The following is a 23,694-nucleotide window of genomic DNA, read 5'->3' as shown; positions in this document are numbered from 1 at the left end:
TGTACCTTTATTAAATAAGCAGTTAAAATCGACGTGCACCACATCACCACACGTAGAGTCTAGTTGAATGTTTTCGCCGTGTCTATCCCCTAGCCCCAATATGTATCCAGCCATTGACATTACAGCGGTTGTCCGGACGTAGGCAGTTCGTGCTGTTAACCAACTCTAAAGAAAGTACAAACAATAAAGATATTTTTTGTTATTCAAACTGATCAAAGTTAAGCATGAATGTTTATTTGATAAAAAGAAGGGTTTTGCTAAAAGGAAAAAGATGAAGGTGAGTGTTATTTCTCACAAAACAATTACAGTACCTAGAACTTATAAGATTTAAAAGATTAAAATTCAAAAAAATGTTTAATAAAATTTGTAAATGATCAATATTTACATTACCTGAGCATCTGCAAAGGTTTTTCTGAACCATTCACCCAAAATTGCAGGATGACGAGCCAATAACTTCTTGATAAAAACGTCCCTCTTCCTGTCAAGAGAATCTTTTAGATTGCAACAAGCATCTCTAAGATCTTTCGTCTTCATTGCACATCCTAGAAAACAGATCTTTGATCAAAAACAGAAAAACAAAATATGTGAATTGTCAAAGTTTTCCACCTAGATCTTGTATCCAGTTCTGAATTTAAACACGGGATTAGGATAACGGTAATCTAGATCAATGCCACATTTGACCGAATTTACATCTATCTGTGATTGTGGAGATATTGTGGAATATGATAATACTTGAAATTATATGCATACCTCTTTGTTTATACAAGTTAATCAACACTGGTCTCAGTCCCACAAGATTTGGAACCCACTCGATTAGACCACATTCTTCATTTAGAGGTGCTACGGAGTATAATCGTATATTTAATCTTCTGTGTCTAGCTTCACCTTCTCTGGCTAATATATGATTGACAATGTCGTTAAATTCCATTAACCTGAAGTCTTTTCTGAGATCATCTTTCGGTTTCAACATATAAATGTATCTAAAACAAAAACAAGCTTAACATTGTGGAAAGGTTTGAAAAAAAAATCTGTTGAATTTAATTTTTGAGCTGGTTTCAAAACTGTAATTAGTTTTTCTCTACCACGTTTTTTCTCTGTCCCACAATCTAGCATGTATCATAGGAAGCAAAATTGACTGACACTAACCTTTTCGATATATGTGACTTGATCAACAAGAGTTGAATGATTTAGTACGAGATTTAGGGCTATCTACAAAAGTTTCAGAGATCTTAGCATCACGACTGCGGGAGAGGAACTTGTGTATTGCCATAATGTATGTGGTTTAATGGAATAGTTGGCAAAACGTTTGCTTTGCTGAATACACACAGCAAACAAGAACCACCGAACAAGAAACACCACCGTTCGGTGCAAGAACATCGTCGAAAAGTATACTCTTAAATAAATAAGAATATAATATGTCTTCAAATAATACTTTACCCTGTACCATTACAAATTCCAGGGTAATTATTTTTGAACATCCCCCGTATATTACAAAAAATAAAGCCAGGACAACATTGGCTGGATACACAATCAAACAAGACCTTCGCCTAAACTGATCTCACAAATAAATAAGAAGATAGAGGTTATATTAGTTTCACATTTTAAATCCCTAGAAGTATTATTATTTAACTCAAAATACTTTTGAAAGGTCGTAAAGACTAAAAAACAGACTTCGAATATTCAACAAAAATGTCCCATTGTCGAAGATTAGGTCCAAACGACAAAGATATTGTAATATTTGCTACAAAAGAAGACCATAAAATACCAAGCAAAGTCAAACTTCCTGAAGTCCAGCCTCCACCAGGACTGATTTTGGATAATGGAGATATAAATTGGAATTGTCCTTGTTTAGGAGGAATGGCCACCGGCCCTTGTGGCGTTGAATTTAGAAATGCATTTAGTTGCTTCCATTATTCAGAAGCAGATCCCAAAGGAAGTGATTGTTATGATCTTTTTAAGACTATGCAAGGTTGCATGCAGAAGTTCCCAGCTTTATATAATAAGGATATGGGAGACGATGATAACGGTGTTAATAATAGTGCAAATGCTCTGGCCTCAGCATCAGCAGCTGATTCAAATGAAATAAATAGTAGTGATGCGAAACAATTTAAAAGTGGGAACTCTGTAGATAGTAAGGATAACTAAAATCGGGTGTACAGTTTATGTTCTTTGTTTGAGGTTCCATTATAGAAGAGGATGTTATCATTAATATAGTTTTGTTTAATTTGGAAATGAAGAAATATAATTTAAAGTAAATTGTACTTGTTTTAAAATTTAATAATCATTTGCTAATTTAGTTGGCATCAAAAATATATAAAGATACCATCTTTGGTATATTATGCTATAACTTTTGATGCCTATTAATAGCTGACTTTCCCTTCGGATGTTACTTAAACATTGGTTTTTTTCTTAGTTTCAAATTATCTGTGATCATTCATTAACTACAATCTTCCATTAAGCTACTTGTTATGCAACAGAAGATCAGCAACTATACCCACATTTCTTTATAAAAAGACAAATAGACAAGGATTTTATTTAAAACTTTAATGGCAAAAGACAAAATGATTAATTGTGTACTGTATTAAACTCTTCACCTAAAACAAAGGACACAATTATGTAGCTCTTTAGGTATATTTGACCTCATAGTTCTTAGTATTACATTTTTGTACAAGTTAAAACTATTTATTTGAAATTGTGTTATACTTAAGTATGTGATACTGATTTTCCTTAAGTATAATGATGCAATTAAATCTAATGTTTAAAAAGATATTGTATCTTGATTATTTGAAACTATTACTTTTGTAGTATCCTGTAATTGCATTTATGTATCATTATTTATGTTAATAAATGTAATTCTATATTCCACTTAGTATTAATTATATAAATATACAAAGACATTATCACTGCATTTATTAATTAGCACACTTTGATAATGCCCAGCCAAGCCACACAATAATGTTTCCCATTCACATAAAACTTGTTGACTATTATGTCTACCTCATTAAATTTATCATCAAATTTTCATGTAGCTGGACATGCCTAAAGAATACATTTTATGATATTTCAGATTTTGAATTCTTAATTTGTAATATTGGTCTTTTTCTACAAAAGAAGAAAAAAAACTAGCTTACTTTTTACCATCAGATCCCTTCAATGAAATTTTCCTTGGTCGCTGCAAACTTTGCAATACATTTAATTCATCTTCAATTCCTACTATATAGACATACGCATTTGGGAAAGGATTGTGTTGACCATTACTAAAATCTGGATTCGGCAAAATCAATTTTCTTAATTTAAAAGTAGGCATCATAATCTCACTGAAGTCATCTTTTGCAAGTAATCTGAAATCAATGGGGACACATAGTACAGTTAAAATATTAATTGTCTTGTCTTAAAAGATGAATGTATCACTTATTTCATAGAAATAGCCCAAGCTTTTATTTTTTTACACTCTATCAATTATCTATTAACAAAATAAATATTGTAAATAAGCAATTCTACTCACCTGGGAAGCGATCTTAGTAAATTACTAACACTAGTAGTATTAACATCAGGTGGTATTTCTTTATTACATAATTCTATTAATTTCTCAGCCAAACTTGTAAAATCTCTTACTAATTTCGTTAATGTTGTTGTCTTTAACCTGGGATCGCAAAGAATTTCTGCACACCTCTTGGATCGAACAGAATAGCTGGATTTGATCACAGATATTATCATCCACAGACTTTGCTGAGGATATTGCTGAACTAGCTTTATTATGATTGATTTTAACATTATATAAACCTAAAAATTATTATTTTAATTGTACAACTTTTGTATTTTATCATAAATGTAAGAAATATCATAACAAAAAAGTTGACTTGCAATTGATTAATAATTTTGGAAAATAATGCAGTGATTGTTCAATAATTTAATACTGAAGCTGGTCCATATAGCATTGAGGCAAATATTCACATAAAAAATACATAGATACTTACCTCTTTCTGTGGATGACAAATTCTAGACACCAACTGGGAAAACGCAGTTAAAAATACATAAGCCGGCAACCTTTCTAAGAAAGAATCAATCAATTTAGTCATACGCAAGAGAATGTGCTTTCTCTCTTCTTTAACGGAACTCTGTGACACCTCCAATAGTCTAGTACCATAATCAAACCATATAGATAGCATACGAGGCATAGACTGGTAAATATAATGAGTTCCATACTGTAAAGATTTACCGAAATAGTTGATCATTTGCAGCTGTATGTCGCTCCCTCTGGAATCCTGTTCGGAACTGTCGTAACTTTTAAACAGTTTATCCAAATAGTGTGCCAAACATACCTAGTGAAAAAAAAATTAAGAAACTTATTTCCAGAAAGAAAAAAAATGTCCAATATACACCAACCATGACCCAAGGTCATCATATAAATAAATAACTTGACCACAAATTACTTTTTCTGTCTAAAAAAGACTATTTTTCATAAAATCAAATAATATATACAGGGTGTTTCTTTGGGAAAGTGATATAACTTAACTGTAAAAAGAGGACACTTAAGCAATCTAAAAAATCCCATATAAAACATTGTAAATCTAGGCTTGATGTTTTGTTTACACTGTGTAGTAATAATGTTGAATATAATATAGACAAATACAATTATTTACTCACTCAATCTCGAAAAAGTTATTATGAAGAACGAATTGAAAATAGCGAAAATAAAACTAAAATGGCTTGGCAATTGGTAAACGAGATTAAGGGCAATTCCAAAAATCAAGGTAATTTCTATTTAGAGGGTGACCCTCAGGTGATTTCTAACTAAATAAATCAATATATGGCAAATGCATAAATATTATGCAAATGTAATCATATTTAGAAGATTTAATTATATATTTAATGTTGTTTACAACTGATCTCGATATTTCGAGAAGAACGCACAAGTTTAATTTCATGTAGAGGTAAAGAGATGGTAAAGAAGACTTAAAAAACTTAGCTGTTACCTCATTAATCGTTTGTACAACTTGGTTACGTACTTCATTTTGGTATCAATTTGTTTCATTTATAGTCGGCAACGGCCATACCACACTGAATATACCGGTTCTCGTCCGATCACCGAAGTCAAGCAGTGTCGGGTGCGGTTAGTACTTGGATGGGTGACCGCTTGGGAACACCGCATGTTGTTGCCTTCTTTTTTTAGGAATGAATAAGAAAAAAATGAAAATTCTAAAGAATTCATAAATCCAGAAAAAGAAAACGATACGTTTTTTAATAAAGGAAAATTAAATGCTGAAATATAGTACAATGTACACTATTTCAGTTTTAAATTCAAGATAATTAATAACTTTCATCAGTATGAAATTTCGATATTTTTCCTTCTTTGAACAAAGTGCTATATTCTTGAAAATATTCATTTATGACTTTAATGTGTCACAATTTATACCTTTTTATTTTCAATACTTTGTTTAACTTGTGTTAGTGTACGAAGACAGAATTATTTGTAACCAGTGCTCCATAATATGACCGCTTTGGGAAAAAGTTAATACTGTTGGAATCTGCTATAACTGTGAACAATAAGAAAATATTATTAAAGAAACGTAAGCGATGTAGAGAATCGTTGGAGAAAAAAGTTGCAAAAATGATTAAGTTTTCCAGTGATAAATATCAAGATGTAGAAGTGGGCACAACAGTCCGTGTACCTAGATGTAGATAGAACTCGCGGTTCTCCTCGTAATATTTTAGCTATGGTTAGCAATGTAGAGGATAGTCTCTATAAGCTTTGTAAGTTCCTATTTTATTTGAATTTATGAAATGAAATGGTGTATTAAAACAGAAGTTCGTAAGGTCCGAGTTTAATCCATATCGCGAAAAATTAGTTTTTATTGGAAAATATAACTGATTCAATAAAAGAGAAAGAAATAACTCTCAGATAACCTGCAGCGGAAAATAGCAAATTAGGCAGCCAAGGTTACAAGCTTTGCCAATGCAAAGGTGGTTGTAAAAATAATAAGTGTGCATGTCGTGCAAACAATAACATTTGTAATTCAAAATGCCATGGTTCACTATCTTGTCAAAATAAAAATGATTAGTCTTCAAACTTTTAAATAAAAAATAATACATCATGGATAAATTTATTTATATACCAACATTGGCCATTTGCTTCCGGTTACTGTCGTTAATGACCGGTTATTTATGAAAACTCTTTAAGTTATTTTTTTACAACATTGGCCAATGGCTAATGTCATTGTCGTTCAAGGCCGAGCTTGTCGTTAATAACCATTCACCTAGTGCAAGTCATGCGGAATTTTTGGAGGAGTTGGATGCGTTTTTAGATATCATTGAGATTGATGCTATCTTTGTGATATTGGGAGACTTTAATATAGATTTGGCAAGTATAAACTTTTACTCTATGAAATTAAATGATATTATTATTAAAAATGGTACCTATCAGCTAATAAACGAATACACAAGGATTACAAAATCGACATCTACTAGGATTGACCTAGTACTTACAAATCAAAAAGACATTAGTTGCAAGGTGCTCCCAACTCCAAAGATTACAGATCACTCGATAATTGTAGCTGATCTGGGTAGAAACAATGAGACGACACTTACAAAAACCTATAGAAAGTACAATATAATGGATGTGACAAGATTTCAAATGAAACTTATGGATATGCAGTGGCCGTCAAGTTCCTCTATAGATGTAAGTAACAATGCTGATATTCTAATAACTAATGTATTGTCTGCACTCGATCAGTTTGCTCCAGAAAAGTCTATTAATATGAAGGATGTTTGGGGAAATAAATTATGGTGGAATGAATCAATATTACAAAAAGGCTATATTTACTAAAACTGATACTGACTGGGATGATTTCAAACAACAAAGAAATAGAGTCGTAGCATTAATCAGAATTACCAAACAAAATTATTATCAGGAAAAAATAGATGATTGTAAGAACGACCCAAAAAGAATGTGGAAAACATTAAAGGAGCTTGTAAACGGCAAAAAAAACCATGAAGCTAAAAGTGAAATAATATTTGATGGTGGGGGGGGGGGGGGGGGGGTTACTGGTAAAGAGATAAGTGAAAGATTTAATATATTTTTTCTAGAGACAGTGTAAAAAACATAGCAGATAGCATTATTTCAAACAAAACCCACCAAGAAATTTGTAGTTCAATAAATGTCGACTGCAAAATGGAAAAATTCAAAATGTTAGAAATGAAAGATTTAAAAAAACAAATGAAAGAAATGAAAAACAAAGAAAGTAATGTTGATGGTATTACAGTTCAAATTTTAAAGAGTTCCTTTGAAGTAATAGGCGACAAAATTTTGCATATTATAAATGGTAGTCTAGAAAGTGGCGTATTCCCAAGTAAATGAAAGAGAAGTCTGGTTGTACCAATTGAGAAGGTTCATGGAACTGTTAAGTGTGAGGAATTTCGACCCATAAATATGGTACCACCATACGAAAAACTGCTGGAATTATGTGTAAATGATCAAATAGTGAAGTACTTGGAAAGCAATAATGTGTTAACTAAATTCCAAGCAGGGTTTAGGAGAGGAAATTCCTGTGAGAGTGCAATGCAGACGGTTTTGTTTGACTGGAAGGGTGCGCTGGAGTGCGGGAAAATGATTGGTGTGGTTTTCTTAGACTTTAAACGTGCATTTGAAACCATAAACAGACAACTGCTATTGAGAAAGATGGAAAGGTATGGCTTTGGTGAAAAAATTATAAAGTGGTTTCAAGAATATTTGACTGATAGAACACAAGTGACAAAATATGGTGCCATTTCATCGGCTCAGACATCTCTGTATGGTGTGCCACAGGGAACTGTGTTAGGTCCTACTCTTTTCATACTGTATATAAATGATATTGTTGATGTTGTTAAAAAGTGTAAGGTACAGTTGTTTGCCGATGATACTGTGATATATGCAATAGGGGATAAGGTAGATGAAATAATCGATATAATAAATGAAGAGATATGTAATATATTAAAATGGCTCGATAATAATTCCTTAAGTCTTAATGTAAATAAAACAAAAATGATGCTTATAAAGAATAAAAATTTTAAATTAAATAACATAATAAAAGATGTAAAAATTAATAATATTGCTTTGGAGAGAGTGGTTCAGTATAAGTATTTGGGATGTATTATAGATGAAAATTTAAGTTTTGTTGAACATTTTAAGTTTGTTACAAACAAAATAGCAAAAAAAATCTATGCATTGGGAAGAATGTCAAAAAATTTAAGTTGCTGGTCTAGGTTGACCATATATAAATCGATTATTGCTCCCCATCTCTATTTTTGCTCTACATTGCTGTTTTTAATGAATGCTTCTCAAATGAATGTACTGCAGAAAAAACAAAATAAAGCCTTAAGGATAATATTAGGATGTAGTGTATACACTAGTAGAACTGACATGCTAACAATGGCAAATGTTTTAAGTGTAAGACAGACAATTGTATGTAATAGTATGATTTTTGTTTATAAAATGTTAAATGGTCTGATACCTGTGCATTTGTGTAATAATTGTACCTTTGTTCGAGATGTACATGAACACAACACACGTTCTAGAAATAACTTTTATCTGAATAGGATCAACACTAATTTTGGTCAGAACAATCTTTTTTATAGGGGATTAAAGCAATACAATGAATTACCGGAAAACATTAAGGCTTCTGGAAACTTAGCTCAATTTAAAAATTTATGTAAGATATATGTTAAGCAAAGCATTGTGATTTAATTTTAAGGGTATAAATTGATGTATTTATATGTATATTTTTCTAGCCATGTGCTATTAATAAAGATTATTATTATTACCAGGGAAAATGGACATTCTCGACAATGCCCGGTCTTTAACGTCAATGTCCAATTTACATTTCCATGTCCAATTTAATATAACGTTTAAAAGAAATCGTTTATATAATTATACGCTTAAAAAATATATCTAATTAAAACTTACTAAGCTCTTTTCCCACTCTTTAAACATTTCCACCGACTCCTTAAAATTCTGCCGATTGACGTCGATATCAACATTTGAAATTTCGTCGTTGTATGTTGCAATAAGAAGTTTGGCTTCAGCACAAATTTTCCTAAAATAATTACATTAGATACTACTAAAAAAAAAGTTAGTTTCATCGCACCTTTGCTCACGAGTCATCATTTCAGGAGAATATCCTTCGGGTAACAGAACTTCAAGACCTCTTCTTAAGGTAAACAGGGCTTGTTCGTGTTCCTCCCTCAACCAATGCAATTTGGCCTTTTCCAAGAATAGCGTAGGGGGTGCAAATTCTTCTGCTTTTAATGTGTATGTATACGCTTGTTGGTGCATCTATCAACAATTACACTTATAAATGGATTGTTTAAGAAAGAAAAAAAAAATGCCTAACAATAATAATATAACGGCGTCATTCGTTTTTTTTGAGACCTTGAAAGTAAATAATCCTAATTAAACTGTTTTTGTATTTTGGACTAGGTAACTAGGTAGAAAAACTATCAAAAGAATATGCCTGTTTGCGTCAAAAGGTTTGTCAAAGTTTGGCCTTCGATGTCTGCAAATATGCCTGTTTGCGTTGTTTTCTGGTCTTCTGTACATCTTTAATCTGTATGTGAATATGGAAATCGTCGTGTTTGCGTTGTAGTGTTTCAATTTCCGTACATATGCTTTTTTGGCTCTTTTTAGTTCCCATAGTATATTATTATGCAACTTCTTGAATCCATTGACATTTCTACCTTTTAATTTCCTTCGCTCTTCCATCATCTGCAATATTTTATCTGTCATTCATTCTTGCCTCTTTTATCTGGGCTTGGGACCGGCTACATCGGGAGTAGATTTACTCAGTTCACCCAACAATCAACGCAACATGAGTGCAACGTGAACATGAGTGCCCGTAAACAGACAAGCAGGAGATGTCATGCGATTAGTATGTTATGGTTTTTTTTATATGAATTGAAGAAAAAAGAAAAAGAAAAAAGAGTACTGCGACATTCTAAAATATTCGTGAAATTTTGTTTCAGTGTGCAATAATTCTCTGTGTATTTTAACTTCTCCTTCGATTTGTCTTTTTTCCACATAAGATGCACACTTCATCTTCTTTGTTTCCGCCTTTTCTGTTCTTGCTATTCCTCTTCTTTAAGTAATACTGTTAACACGGTGAGAAATACGTAATACGGTTTCCTATCTATTCGGCCCGGTTCGCAGACTGTTAAAATGCAGTTGTATGTAAATATAACATTAAAAATACTCGGACTCGGCACTGACACGGCACGGGCATGTATAAATCGACCTTAATGGTCCCAAACGAGACAAAGCAGCCAATGATCGGTACATCTGAGGGACTCGTCCCAGATGAGGTCGCCCTTAGGTCATTCGACACCGATTATCCAATGCATTAATGTGAACTTGGAACAGCAAGTGACGGTTATACACCTCTCCTCTCACCTTTGTCAGATTAGTCGTATCTTACAACAAACCACAACTAGAGCATTGGTATAATTCTAGAAAAGGCCGACATCAATTACTCATCAACCGTCAATACAATTCACCCGCATATTCCAAATCAGAGTCGTGTATTTAATTTGGATTTTATACTAGGGCGTTTGAAACATTTCTGATTTGAGAGTGGCTTACACTAAATATAAACTAAATCACTGCCAAAGTGAGTCCACTAGCCCACTGAACTGTCGGGGGCCCTCTCTAAAGACCGCTTTACATCTCGCAACAAAACTTGCTTTAATTTCTTGCATGGCTAACTTTCATGCAAGTCTATTGCAAGATCTTTATTAGCGATTTTACAGCTTACAACTCAGCTTGTAATGCAATTAATGTTGAAATTTTTTCCGTTAAAAAACTTAACTTTTGTTTTTTTTTAATTGCTGTTGCTGTTTATTTAACAATATTTAGTCAATTTCGAAATTTCAAGATTAATAAAAATAGCCAAATATAAAAGGAAAAAGGCAGTAGCAGCAACCTTAAGTATTATTATTGCTGCAATCAACCTTTTAGTTACTCATTTAGAACGCCGAGAACGGAGATGGTGGATAAGGCCTTGGTTGAATAAAAAGAGGGGTAATATATTTCTAACAGAAGAATTTATCCAAGTAGATGATGAAAAGTACTCTAATTTTTTACGAATGAATAAAGGTACATTTAATAAAATTTTGAGAAAAATTGAACACACTGAATTGAAGAACACTTAATCACAAAGAAATCTATATTTCGAGATACTATTTCGACTAAACATAAACTAATGAGGTACTTGGCTACAGGAGAGAGCGTCCGTAGCTTAATGTACAATTATAGGGTCACAGAGAGTGCCATTTCATAGACTTGCATGAAAACTTGCAGAGAAAATGTCACCAAACCGATTATCGCGCAATTGCCAGAAGTTGCAGGAAATAATCAGCGGATGACATACTGTGCATGCCTTTAGGCAACTTTCTTGCCTACGCAGGTATAATTGCTATATGTAGGTATAATTGCAAGCTGTAAAACGAACTTCATGATGAATTTAATATAAAAAATAAAACACTTTAATTAATTCATTGTGAATATCCCATAATAAAAAAATCCTAACGTTCTATAAAATAATAAAGACAAGGCATAAAGAAATATAAAGAAAAAGCACTTACCCCAGCAGATCTTGCTGTCTTAGCACTTAGCAGCCAACATTCACCGAGCAAAGAATGCAGATAAGGAACAGCATTGGGAATTTTCTCTTCTGCCACATTCTTTGCTAGGTTCAAAGAAACTCGCCTTAGACATAAAAGCGGTTCGACGATTGCGACCGACTCTTGAACAACCTAAAGGACAAAAAAGAATAACATATAATAAATTATGATTAATTATTATTTTCTAAAGGCTTATAGATTCAACGATAGATAAATATTCAACACTTACTTTTATACGAAGTGTCCACTCGTTTAAAAGCTTTTTCATCATCTTCTCAGCATATTCCTTATTATTTGGACTGATAAGTAAATCCGACATCAACTTTTCCACTTGTTGTAATTCGTTTAAAGCATGCAATTTTGATATGTATCCATACCCGCTTTTATAGGCACCCTCCTCTAAACTGGTAGCGCCAAACGCAAACACCTGTTGCTTCATTAAACAATCCAGGGTGGTTCGGAACTCGTTTCTTTCTCCTAAAAGGACACTATTTATTATGAATGTAATACAGTACGTAAATCTTTTAGCTGGACGTAGGTAATATACATTGAGGTAAGTGTGCTCTCATTGCTGTGGTCAAGACTCTATCGGGTGTGCATCGAGTTAATTCTTCTACGTAAATATACGAGAGTAATTTAAATTTATTGCAATGCAGTTAAAAACCGTTGAAAAATTTTATTGTGGGCTATTCCCACCGAAAAACTAAAAAGTATTATTCTAAAAGTAGTTAAACACAAACAAATAATTCATTTAAAGAAATTGAAAAACAAACAATACATTCTACTGCACAAAATAACCAGTAAACTAACTAAAATGTTCAAACATACCTCCTTCTTTTTCAAGACAATAACCTGGTCTATTATAAAGCGCTTGTGTTATGTTTGCAAGCTGTTGTGACGTAATCGTAGCACATAAATTTCTTATTTTATTTTCTAAATCAGCTAGATTATGTGCCCTCTCGAGATCGTTGCCATAGATCCTGGATTTGGTTGCCAGAAAAAGAAATACATGGGAGCCAAATCGGGAGATCTCGCAGGCCATTTAATTTGGCTTGTTCCGCTTATAATGCGATGCTGAAAAATTGCGTTTTAATAATTTCTCACGATACGCACATTATAAACGGAACAGCCATCCTGTTAATACAAGACATCTTCTAAACGTATATCTGGGAGATTCTGAATAGCTGGAATAATGTTATCTTGTAAAAGAGCAAGATATTTAGCTGAATTCAGAACTCCCTCAATGAAAAATGCTCCAATTACCTAAAATGCCGGTTCACACATTAAGTTTTTGAGGACGTTGAGTTTTGAGGTTGAGGTTGACGTTTTCATTTTCGTGAAATGCATACATTGCAGCTTCACAAAACTCCATTCTACGAAATTGATCTCCGGGAAATAACTAATGAGTTTTCGAATATTTAAAACTCTTAAAGCCATATTTTTTAAAACTTTATTAATTGTGGTATGCGAGACTTCAGGCTCCTCGGCGACACTTATAGTGGTTCTGGAGTTATCCACCACAAATACTTTCATCTCTCCTTTCGATTTCCTGCTGTCTTTCCGGGGACATCTCTTTTCCTTTATGACATTTTGTACAATGTTGTAAACAATAATGTGTTTCAAAACTATTTACAATATTTGTTTGTCTACAAAGTATTTGTATCTACATGTTTGTGTACAAGTACTTTTCGAAAGTACAGTATACTCCCTCTATAACGAACACGGTTATTACGAGGTTTCGCTTATAACGAGATACATTAGATGTCCCGTGAAATTTCTATTGAACTATAACCGTCTATAGCGAGGCAAATTTGGTTATAACGAGAGAAAATAAGATCCAAAAACGTGTTTTTCACGTTTTTAGTCCGGTCGTGGCTATAAATAAATACCTTTTCAAACAGCCCCTCAATAAACTTAACTGCAGCCCGCAATAAACTTTTTTACAATAAATAAATACAACTGTAGGGCCTGCGTAGCGCAAGCGGTAGGATGCTTGCCTCGCAAGCCGGTGGTCCGGGGTTCGAATCCCACCGCCGGCAAGAACATCTAGACATTTTAAAAATGTCTATAGGCCCCAGGTCGACTCAGCCTGAATAAAAATGAGTACCTTGGGTAAAACCAGGGGTAATAATAGACGGTTGAAGCGTAGCACTGGCCATGTTACCTTCCTTGTATACCGTAGGCCCTAGATATAGCAGACTACCCTGCTATACTCCCAAAGCCGCGACAGCGGTATAAAACGGGAGACTATTATTATTATAAATACAACTGTTTCACATCTTTAGAAAATATATGATAGAATGATACTGGACCATTTAAAGCAGTTAAAAATGACAGAGTTCTTAAAATTGCAGAAGCAATAGTTTATGTTATCCTTGAAAATACGATTTATACATTATGTAGTTGGAAAAAAATATAAGTACAGCTTTTTTGTTTTAACGTATATCATTGATAATAAAAGTAAAGAACTCTTTTATGTTTTAATATTTTAATATATTTGATTGACAATAAAAGTAAATAACTTTTTTTCAAAAACGCCATTCAAACAATATTTATTAGCATCTTATATTGCTCCGAATGGCTTCACTATAGAAAGTTAATGGTTTAGAAAACTACAGATTCATATGTATGCACAGTATTATTATTGTCTGATATAACGAGATCGGCTTATAACGAGGTAATTAGTCTGTCATTTCAGTTCTCGTTATAGAGCGAGTCTACTGTATTAGCAAATTGATCTACACATTCTGACAAATAATTGCCTTTGATAATACCATTTAATTATTTGAATCTTTTCTGGAGAAGAGTAAATAAACATTTTAAAATGATACTTGTCGATTTATCAATCGCATTGTAGGCTATGGCTTAGTGTGGTGGGATATTTGCATAGAATCGAGAAAGCGCAGTTGCCACACTTACCTCAATGTATATTACCTATGTCCAGCTGAAAGAATTACGTACTGTATCAACCGGTTCAGAAAACCCTGTGATTAATAAATGCAAGAATGCCCATCGGAAACATGGGCAATGACGACCCGAGATGAAGAGTTACTGCGAGTCTTTGAAAGAAAAGTATTGAGGACCATATATGGCGGAGTAAATGAACAGGGTCTGTGGAGAAGGCGATATAAATTTGAACTCCATAGACTTTTTGGTGATGCAGATATTGTGAAGACCATCAAAATAAACCGCCTAAGATGGGTGGGCCAAGTTATGCGGATGGATGAGAGTGATCACACTAAAATAACTATGCTAAACAGGCCGGTCGGAAAAAGAAGAAGGGGGCGACCTAAACTCAGATATCTGGACGATGCACAGGAAGATCTGAGGGAGATTGGAGTGAGGGACTGGAGAAGATAGACACTCGATAGGGAAGGATGGAAGAATGTTTTGAAGCAGGCCAAGGCTCACGAAGGGCTGTAACGCCAACTGATGAAAGCTTGCGCGTTTAGTAAAAAGCACTGCCCTTATTATATAAGCTAACCCCTCGACAATACGGCCTTCGTCGGCCTGATAATAATATCATAATCATTTGTGTTGGAAAATCATTGATTTTACTACAAAAACACTTCAGCCTTCTCAAGAAAGCCATTAATTTTTGTTAGTTTCCATGTGATTATCTTTTAAATAGTACACAGCCGTGTATATACATTCTCAAAATTCCTTACACCCTCAGCTCACTTAAAGAAGAATCATAGACTACAGGCCACCAAGCTCCTTACCTCGAAACACAAATCTACATAATTATTGGTAAGTGGCTATTGTATTGATCTTGCTGCTAATAATTTGAGACCTGTGCTTATTTTGCGCGTACTTACATTTTTAACTTCTTGTATGAACCAGCTAATAATATATTTACTAACAAAAATTGATGTATTTGCTTACCGTTTTTCATATGTAATAACGCTCTTCCTACTTGTACTCCCCAAATTTTACTGTCAGACAAATCAGGTTTCTTTAACAGCGTATCTAATTCGTCGTACTGGCCCAGTCTCCACAATGGTTCCGCTTGCATTTCTAACAGCATGTTACCAAAATCTGGTTGGTTTTCGAGAGCGCCTCTTACAAAATTAAGAGCAGTGTTTACGTTGTCTAAATCTAAATAACATTGAGCCAGGCCCTGTAATCATACAATAAACGAATGTTTTGTATCTGGTCTCTGAAGCTATCATAAATTAAATGTCTATATTGAAATAGATCTTTCTTTATATTGTCTGTTAGAATATTATTTTTAAAACTTTATATGACAATTTATAAAACTTTAATAAAATAATAAACCTGTATATGACGTAATTGCAATGGCTGTAACATTCTCTCGTAACAATTTGTTGCGTCTGCCAACTTTCCGGAGACTTCCAATGCAAGAATTTTTTGTTCGAGGGACGGTTCGTTTTGTTGCAAAGCCATTGCTCCATCTACACCATCTGGTTCTTCTAACTGTGCGTAAATCTACAACAAAAAATTACAAACGTGATACAAATACCTATACAAAAATAATAAATTTTTAGAAGGATACGAACCTCGGCGAAGAATGATAAATTGTTGGAAAGTTCTTCTTTGTGGTCCATAATGAAATCCTCTAAATACATCAAAGCTCTTGGATACTCACCACAGTGGTAGTTACATTTGGCAAGTTGTAGTTTACATAATTCATTTTGAAATCCCTACAAACAATCCAATAAATACCATTAAATATTTTAATTAATATTTAGGACTTAACAATAACTAATTTTAATTTTACTTTTAATTTTTAATTAAGGTTTTTTCAAATTTTATCTATTATATTTAACACTTAGTTACCTTAATTGTCTGAAAGTTTTGATCAGCAGTTCCTGCTACACCTTTCTGCCAATGCCACTCTCTTACCCAACGATCCAAAAAGTCCAGTAATAAAAATACAACTTTTGTGCACTGCATTTGTTTTACATCTTCGGGAGTAATGACTGGAGTCTCAGTGGCAACTCCAGGAATCCGAATTGGACGTAACTAAAAATTAAAATAATAAAAAAAAATAAAAATATATTATAAAACATCATTCGCTTGGTATTAATAGGTCCAGCTGGTTTCAAATGCATTGGTGAGCATAATATAAACAGCTTTGCAATGACATTGCAATATTAAACAGTTTTAGAACAATATTTAACCTTTTGTGTTACAAAAGACAAATTTTATACACTAGGAAGAGTATAGACACTTTTGAGTTGCCATATGGCAAAGCTGGGCTAAATTGGGATAATATTTGAAACCGCAAAATATTGTATTACTCACTTAAACAATAAATGAAATTTGCTTTTATAAAGATTGTTATATCTTTTTAACCCTAATTATAGAATAGGGATGGTTAATTGTAGTACGAGTAAACAGATCAGATTAATATTGGAGTCCAGAGAGATAGTTTACAGTGTTTAAATATATACAGTGTTTTCTGAAGATAATCAAACAAATATTAAACAACGTGTGACCAATCTACTGGGGTAAGCTGTAGGCACAGTAGAAAGGAAAATTATACAAGTAAATATGTTAACAAATGCATATTCAAATAATTCAAAAGAATTTCCAGCTACAACCACTTGCAGACTCGGGGGACTATAACAAACAGTTCATTAGAAATACAACTTGCCATTTCCATGAGACTGAAAGTTGTCGTATATCATTGAAGCTTTTGCAGAAATAGCTCAGAATGGTGATGAAATAGTTAATCTTTTTGCCAGTTATTTTTCAGGTACATATAATGATAGTGAGTATAATGTACCTAATTTTAAATTGGACTATAGTGTGGATTTTCAGATTCTGAAGTTTAGTCTGACTAATGTTTTCGAGGGGATTATGAGTTTAAAAACTACATATTCTTCAGGACCTGATGGTATACCTGCAGCACTTATTAAGAACTGTATTTTTTCCCTTTGTAAACCTTTACAACAAATTTTCAATTTATCATTGTCATCATCTGTATTTCCACAATATTGGAAAAATAGTTTTCTTACACCTATCTATAAATCTGGCAATCGCGAGTGTGTTAACAATTATAGAGGTATAACTATTCAATCAGCAATCCCGAAACTTCTTGATAAATTGGTATCGATAAATCTCACCTGGGCTTGCAGAAACATAATTATTGATGAACAACATGGATTTTCTAACGGGAAGTCAACAGTAACAAACCTTGTCAATTACCAACAATACTTGTTGGGTGCATTTGAGAATAAAATTCAGGTCGACAGCGTTTACACTGATTTCTCAAAGGCCTTTGACCAGGTTAATCATAATCTTTGGTCCACAAACTTCATGCATCTGGCTTTGGTGACCTCATTGTTAATTGGATTAAAAGTTTTCTGATGGGACGTACACAGCAAGTACGGATTAACAATTATATTTCAAAAGAATTCCATTGTTATTCTGGTGTACCACAAGGGTCTCACTGTGGTCCTTTGTTTTTTAACTTGTTCATTAACGATATTGGTAAGGCTATCAAAAACTCACACTTCCTGCTATTTGCTGATGATCTTAAGCTATTTCGTTGTATACATAATAAATCGGATAGAGATCTCCTGCAAGATGATGTAAATAATATATTTTTATGGTCAAAACAAAATGGTTTAAGCTTAAATCCAACTAAATGTTCTTGTATTTCATTTGGTCGTATAAATAATCTAATAGCTAATAGATATGTTCTTAATGATGTACTCTTGGATTCAGTTACTGAGATAAGAGATTTGGGTGTATTATTATAAATTATTGTATTGCTCTCTGGTACGCTCAGGTCTTGAATACTGCTCTGTTGTTTGGTCCCCATTTCATCAAGTATACATTGATGGATTGGAGAGCGTTCAGAGGAAGTTTCTAAGATCTTTAGCTTTTAAAGCACATATTAATATAAAAAATACTGAAAATTATTTCATAGATTATTCTATAATAATGTCTCAATTTAACATTGCTACATTGAAGAACCGCAGGTTCAGAGCTGATATGTTATTTTTGTTTAAAATTATAAACAACTTTATTAATTGTCCTTCGTTATTAGCCAATGTACACTTAAACACAATACATAGAACTCGACACACTGCACTCTTTTATATTCCTTTTCATAGGACTGATTATGCTCGTCATTTTCCCTTGTCGAGAATGCTGAGCTCTTGCAATGACCTCCTATTGGATCCTTTCTGTACAAACATTAATGCTTTCAAAAGGCAACTTAAGAATCTAATTATCAATCTAGATATGTGATATTTTTTTATATATATATTTTTTTTAACTTTTGTGATTTGATATACTGTTTTAATGTACAAATTTTAACTGTTTACTTGTTTCTTTGTTATTGTTTGATGTTTCTTGTACATGATCTTTACTTTTTTACTATTTGTTGTATTTTATTGTAAATGGTTCTACCGTTGAAATAAATAAATAAATAAAAGGCTTGAAGAGGTCTACGAGTAGACTGGAAGTGTTCATTTTCTCTCAAGGATTGTAAAAGATGGGATTTAAATGGAAGAAAACTTCCTAATCCCAAAAGCCGGAAAAAATCCAAACAAGGTTTTATCATATAGGCCAATAAGCCTACTACCAGTCGTATCCAAAATACTTGAAAGGTTACTGTTACAAAAAATTAACTCAGACCCCAATACGGAGGAATGAATACCCAACCACCAATTTGGTTTTCGAAAAAAACACTCGACAATACAGCAGGTTTATAGAATAGTACACACCATAAATTCTGTAATGGAAAGCAAACACTACTGCACATCTGCTTTTCTAGATGTTAGTCAAGTCTTTGATAAGGTTTGGGACACAGGCCTGATTTTCAAAATCAAGAAATATTTACCTATTACGTACCTGAAACTGTTAAAATCCTATCTGAGTGGGAGAGAATTCCGAACAAGAGTGAATGAAAGTAATTCCAATAATTTTCCTATAAAATCTGGTGTTCCACAGGGCAGCGTTCTTGGACCAATATTATATGTGCTATACACAGCAGATCTACCCTCCACTAACGAAACCATCACTGGCACGTTTGCAGATGATGCTGTTATCCTTGCAGCCGACGAAAATCCAATTATAGCATCTAACATTCTACAGGTACAACTGAATGAAATCGAGACATGGTCTTACAAGTGGAGAATTAAAATGAATAAAACAAAATAAGTCAAAGTGACTTTTACCTTGAGAAGAGACCCGTGTCGCCCAGTTTCACTTAACAATATCCAACTTCCCCAATCCTCTAGCACTAAATACCTAGGAATACATCTTGACTCAAAAATCACCTGGAAAGAACATATTCTTAAGAAGCGGAAACAAATTGACCTAAGAATGAAAGATCTAAACTGGTTAGTAGGCAGGAAATCGAAACTGAGCCTTGAAAATAAAATCCTTGTATACAAAACCGTTATAAAACCTATCTGGACGTATGGAATCCAACTCTGGGGATATGCGAGCAAGTCAAACACAGCCATAATTCAAAGATGCCAATCAAAAATACTCCGAACGATAGCTGATGCACCTTGGTATGTGTCAAACCTAACACTTCATTGAATACCTAAGAATCCCGTTCGTACAGGATGTAATCACTAAATACAGCACGAAGCACCATGAAGCACTGGAATCGCATAGTAACCCCTTACTCCAACCTCTGCTAAAACACCAAGCCAATAGGAGACTCAAAAGGAACTGGCCAGCTGACCTGAAAAACGGTTAAAGTGGTCTTGTCACTGGAGAAGACCTCACCACGCCAACAGGAGCCCCATGCTCCGCAGCCAGCAAATTAGCTTATAGAACTTTATTTGTGTTTTGATTGCTACAGATTGTGTCATAATAAAAAAAATGAAAGAAAACGAAAGATAATGGACGTTTATTGATTGAACGGAATTTTTATTTCTCTTACTACAAATCTATACCTACTTACATTTAATACTTTTTCATCCAAAGTCCTCTCTTTACTAAAAGAACTTGTAATTGTTTGAATTTCTATTAAGGCCTTTTCTGATATTCTATCGGTACCTTCTAATAGAGCATAAAGTAGAATGTGTGGTAAAAAATGCATAAGAATACGTTTATCTTGTTTCATACTTGGAATGTAGACTTTTAACAGCTCCTTTCGTTCGTGTGGAAGACACGATATTAAACTCGATGTCCAGCTACAAAAATGTTGAAAATTAGAGCAGAAAATAAAAATAAAATGTTTTAGTAAATAACAGTACTAGAGATAACCACAAAAATAAATAACATGAAAATACACTTACTTATGCAACCAAGACTGAAATGACGCTCCAGAATTAGATCCATAAATTGGAGTCGGTAAATTACTTGCCAGTACTTCTTGTGCTATCATGTACCTGGAAGAGAGAAGAGGTAGCATCACTTCCTTTTGAGAATCGGGAAATTGTGACCACAAATACTGCTTGTTGCTGTTTTCATCTGGAGAAATCTCGTATCCCTTTAAAGTTTCTTGTATTGCCAATGCATGCCTGTCCATACTCTAAAAACAAGTTTTTACATCTTTGAGCTTCCAGAATATTTTGCAATTTGTTTACTAATATATATATATATATATATATATATATATATATATATATATATATATATATATATATATATATACAAAAAATATACCTGAGTATTCTTTTCAGTCTGAAAAGCTTTTATTAATTCGTTCAGGGAACTAACGATAAAAGGATCTTCGTTTATGTAGAAACAAAAAGATCTGTCGTCTTGGGCATATCTAAAAGGCAAAAAATTTAGTGCAAATTCAAAAATATGTAAGAAACTCTTACCTTCTGGGCATATGACTTGGTTCTATTGCTCCTAATTCTCCCAAAACATCGCCACACGCCAATTTCAAAGCCTCATCCTTCTCTCTACATCCCATCGTTAAGATATCAACAAGTTCAACAATGGCAGTATCTATACCATTGTAATCGAGAATCATTTGGTCAAGTCCCTCCCTGTCTTCCTCTATATAAGTTTTCAGCTGCCGAAGACCTTGGATACGAACTTCCATAGCTTCATGAGTTAGATATTTTAGAAACCGTTGTATTTTCACTTTTAGACTGTTCTTTTCTAACAACTCTATATACTTTCTTATAACTATTGTGATCTCTACATTTATTTTCGAGTTATTTAGGAAAAATAAATCTGGAATATAATTTTTCATATGCGCTTCATTCTCAATTATCAGATAATTTAAAATACCGTTGATTTCTTGCGAACAGTTTTCAATAAGAGGTAAAATTGAGACACAAATGACAGCTAGTTGGGGTCCTAGAGACTCTATCTCGCATGTTTTAATAAAGGCGTCCCATACTGCGCAAGTCAGATGTGGGGAACTCCCGTAATCTATGGTTTGAAGCATGGCAATGATCTTGAACCGAAGTGGCATTATATGTTTAGCTCCCATATATCTACAAATATAGAAAATACATAATTTTAATAGTAAAATTATCCGTGTAAGAGTAGCAGCCAGCAAATGATTAGTTTTCAAGCCAATTAAATCAAATAGACATAAATCTCATACATTTCCATTAGCTGTGACTTTTTTGAATGTCACTAGACAGTGGGGCAGGTAAACATTTTCATGAAAAATGAAAAAAGTCTTGTAAAAATGATTTATAACTCAATCCTCAGATAGCTTTGGTTCCGTGTTTCCAAGATTTACAGTGGATATCTTGCTTTAGTCTACTTGGTGGAATATACTCTAAGATCTTTTTAGGGTAATCGTTCATACGTTTCACATGTTTATACCAAATTAATTGTTCGTGATTCCATTGTGAGAATCATCGAAAACAATGAAAAGTGGGAAAAGCCCTAGATCTGACATGCTTCTTATTGAAATCCTAAAAATTCTAGATAAGAAGCACATTGATGTTTTTGTGACACTCTTGAACCAAATTTATAGTTCAGGTGTATTATCCAAAAAGTGGTTAACGTCGATTTTTATTTGTCTCCCCAAAAAGAAAAACGCAAGAGAATGCAGCGATTACCGCAACATTAGCTTGATGTCTCATGTGCTTAAGTTTCTACTAAAAATCATCCATAACCGAATATATCACAAACTGGACATATACGTTAATGATACACAGTTTTCGCAAAGGCCTAGGAACGCGTGAAGCTCTTTTTTCACTTAATATACTGATACAAAGATACCTGGACGTCAATCAAGATATATACCCATGTTTTATTGACTATAATAATAATAATAATAATAGCGTTTATTGTCCAACAGAATCCATTTATAGGACAAAATACAATACTAAAGTTAAATGAAATATTACTAATTCATAAGTACTAACTAAATAACACATTTTTCGAGTATTTTACCTTAACATAAAGAAACTACTCAATCACCTAGGTAGATCTCAGCCATCCTAGTAAGCTGCTTTACACTGCAGTGAAATATATCGCAGTAAGCACTTAAGGAATTATAATAGTTGCACATGAGAAATAGAGGAGAATATAACATAAGATTAGTTCTAGCTTGTGTATTTCTGAATGTAATCGAATTTCTCACTGGATAAGATGGAACGTTAAAATTTATTTGTCGAAGAATATCAGGGCAGTCAATGAGATTATGTAGTAGCTTGTACAGGAATATTAGGGAGGCATTAATTCGTCTAGATTCTAATGATACTACGTCCAAACCGCTACACAACTCACTATTGCTGATGCCCCTCTTGGGATATATGCCGTTAATTTTGAAAGACAAAAATTTTAAAAATTTACGCTGCACCTGCTCTATAATTTGGATATGTAGTGCTTCTTTAATTTTTAAATTAACATGTTCAACAAAGGTGAGTTTATAATCAAATGTAACTCCAAGGTCTTTAATTTTATTCAAACGTTCAAGTTCATTGCCGTCGATAATATAAGGATGGTATATATTAGACTGTTTCCTAGAATAACTAACTACTTTGCACTTATTGGCATTAAGATTCAAATGATTTGCATTACACCATTCATGTACACGATTCAGTTCACTCTGCAAAAACTGACAATCATTAAGATCGCTTATCAATGAATAAATCTTTAAATCATCGGCATGACATAAACATGGTGCAG

At 33.2% G+C, this 23,694-nt stretch overlaps 2 protein-coding genes and 1 non-coding gene across 3 annotated transcripts in view; 2 read left to right on the top strand and 1 right to left on the bottom strand.

The window, feature by feature from the left end:
- Positions 1 to 23,694, bottom strand: part of mei-41 (ATR serine/threonine kinase meiotic 41) — a 36,419-nt gene that overhangs the window by 1,573 nt on the left and 11,152 nt on the right. Inside the window, exons 5-22 of the mRNA XM_072522246.1 lie at positions 21,414 to 22,040; positions 21,253 to 21,361; positions 20,883 to 21,118; positions 20,546 to 20,777; positions 16,450 to 16,635; positions 16,170 to 16,313; positions 15,928 to 16,098; positions 15,535 to 15,769; positions 11,879 to 12,126; positions 11,611 to 11,781; positions 9,123 to 9,310; positions 8,942 to 9,071; positions 3,978 to 4,322; positions 3,506 to 3,783; positions 3,132 to 3,341; positions 751 to 980; positions 391 to 542; positions 6 to 165 (exon numbers count right to left, since the gene is read on the bottom strand). Of these exons, the coding sequence (XP_072378347.1) occupies positions 6 to 165; positions 391 to 542; positions 751 to 980; positions 3,132 to 3,341; positions 3,506 to 3,783; positions 3,978 to 4,322; positions 8,942 to 9,071; positions 9,123 to 9,310; positions 11,611 to 11,781; positions 11,879 to 12,126; positions 15,535 to 15,769; positions 15,928 to 16,098; positions 16,170 to 16,313; positions 16,450 to 16,635; positions 20,546 to 20,777; positions 20,883 to 21,118; positions 21,253 to 21,361; positions 21,414 to 22,040 (4,052 nt within the window). The remainder of the gene's footprint in view (positions 1 to 5; positions 166 to 390; positions 543 to 750; positions 981 to 3,131; positions 3,342 to 3,505; positions 3,784 to 3,977; positions 4,323 to 8,941; positions 9,072 to 9,122; positions 9,311 to 11,610; positions 11,782 to 11,878; positions 12,127 to 15,534; positions 15,770 to 15,927; positions 16,099 to 16,169; positions 16,314 to 16,449; positions 16,636 to 20,545; positions 20,778 to 20,882; positions 21,119 to 21,252; positions 21,362 to 21,413; positions 22,041 to 23,694) is intronic.
- LOC140433186 (mitochondrial intermembrane space import and assembly protein 40-B) lies at positions 1,554 to 2,862 on the top strand. Its single transcript, XM_072521225.1, has one exon. It carries the CDS (start codon positions 1,690 to 1,692, stop codon positions 2,143 to 2,145), a length of 456 nt encoding a protein of 151 aa, XP_072377326.1. The 5' UTR covers positions 1,554 to 1,689; the 3' UTR covers positions 2,146 to 2,862.
- On the top strand, positions 5,044 to 5,162 carry LOC140435321 (5S ribosomal RNA). Its single transcript, XR_011950131.1, has one exon. It is a non-coding gene; the product is annotated as a 5S ribosomal RNA (ribosomal RNA).

Source organism: Diabrotica undecimpunctata, chromosome 2, assembly GCF_040954645.1.
Source record: "Diabrotica undecimpunctata isolate CICGRU chromosome 2, icDiaUnde3, whole genome shotgun sequence".
In the NCBI taxonomy this organism is placed as follows: domain Eukaryota; kingdom Metazoa; phylum Arthropoda; class Insecta; order Coleoptera; family Chrysomelidae; genus Diabrotica; species Diabrotica undecimpunctata.
Note: the sequence above shows the minus strand (reverse complement) of the source record. Positions and strands in the feature narration are given on the sequence as shown.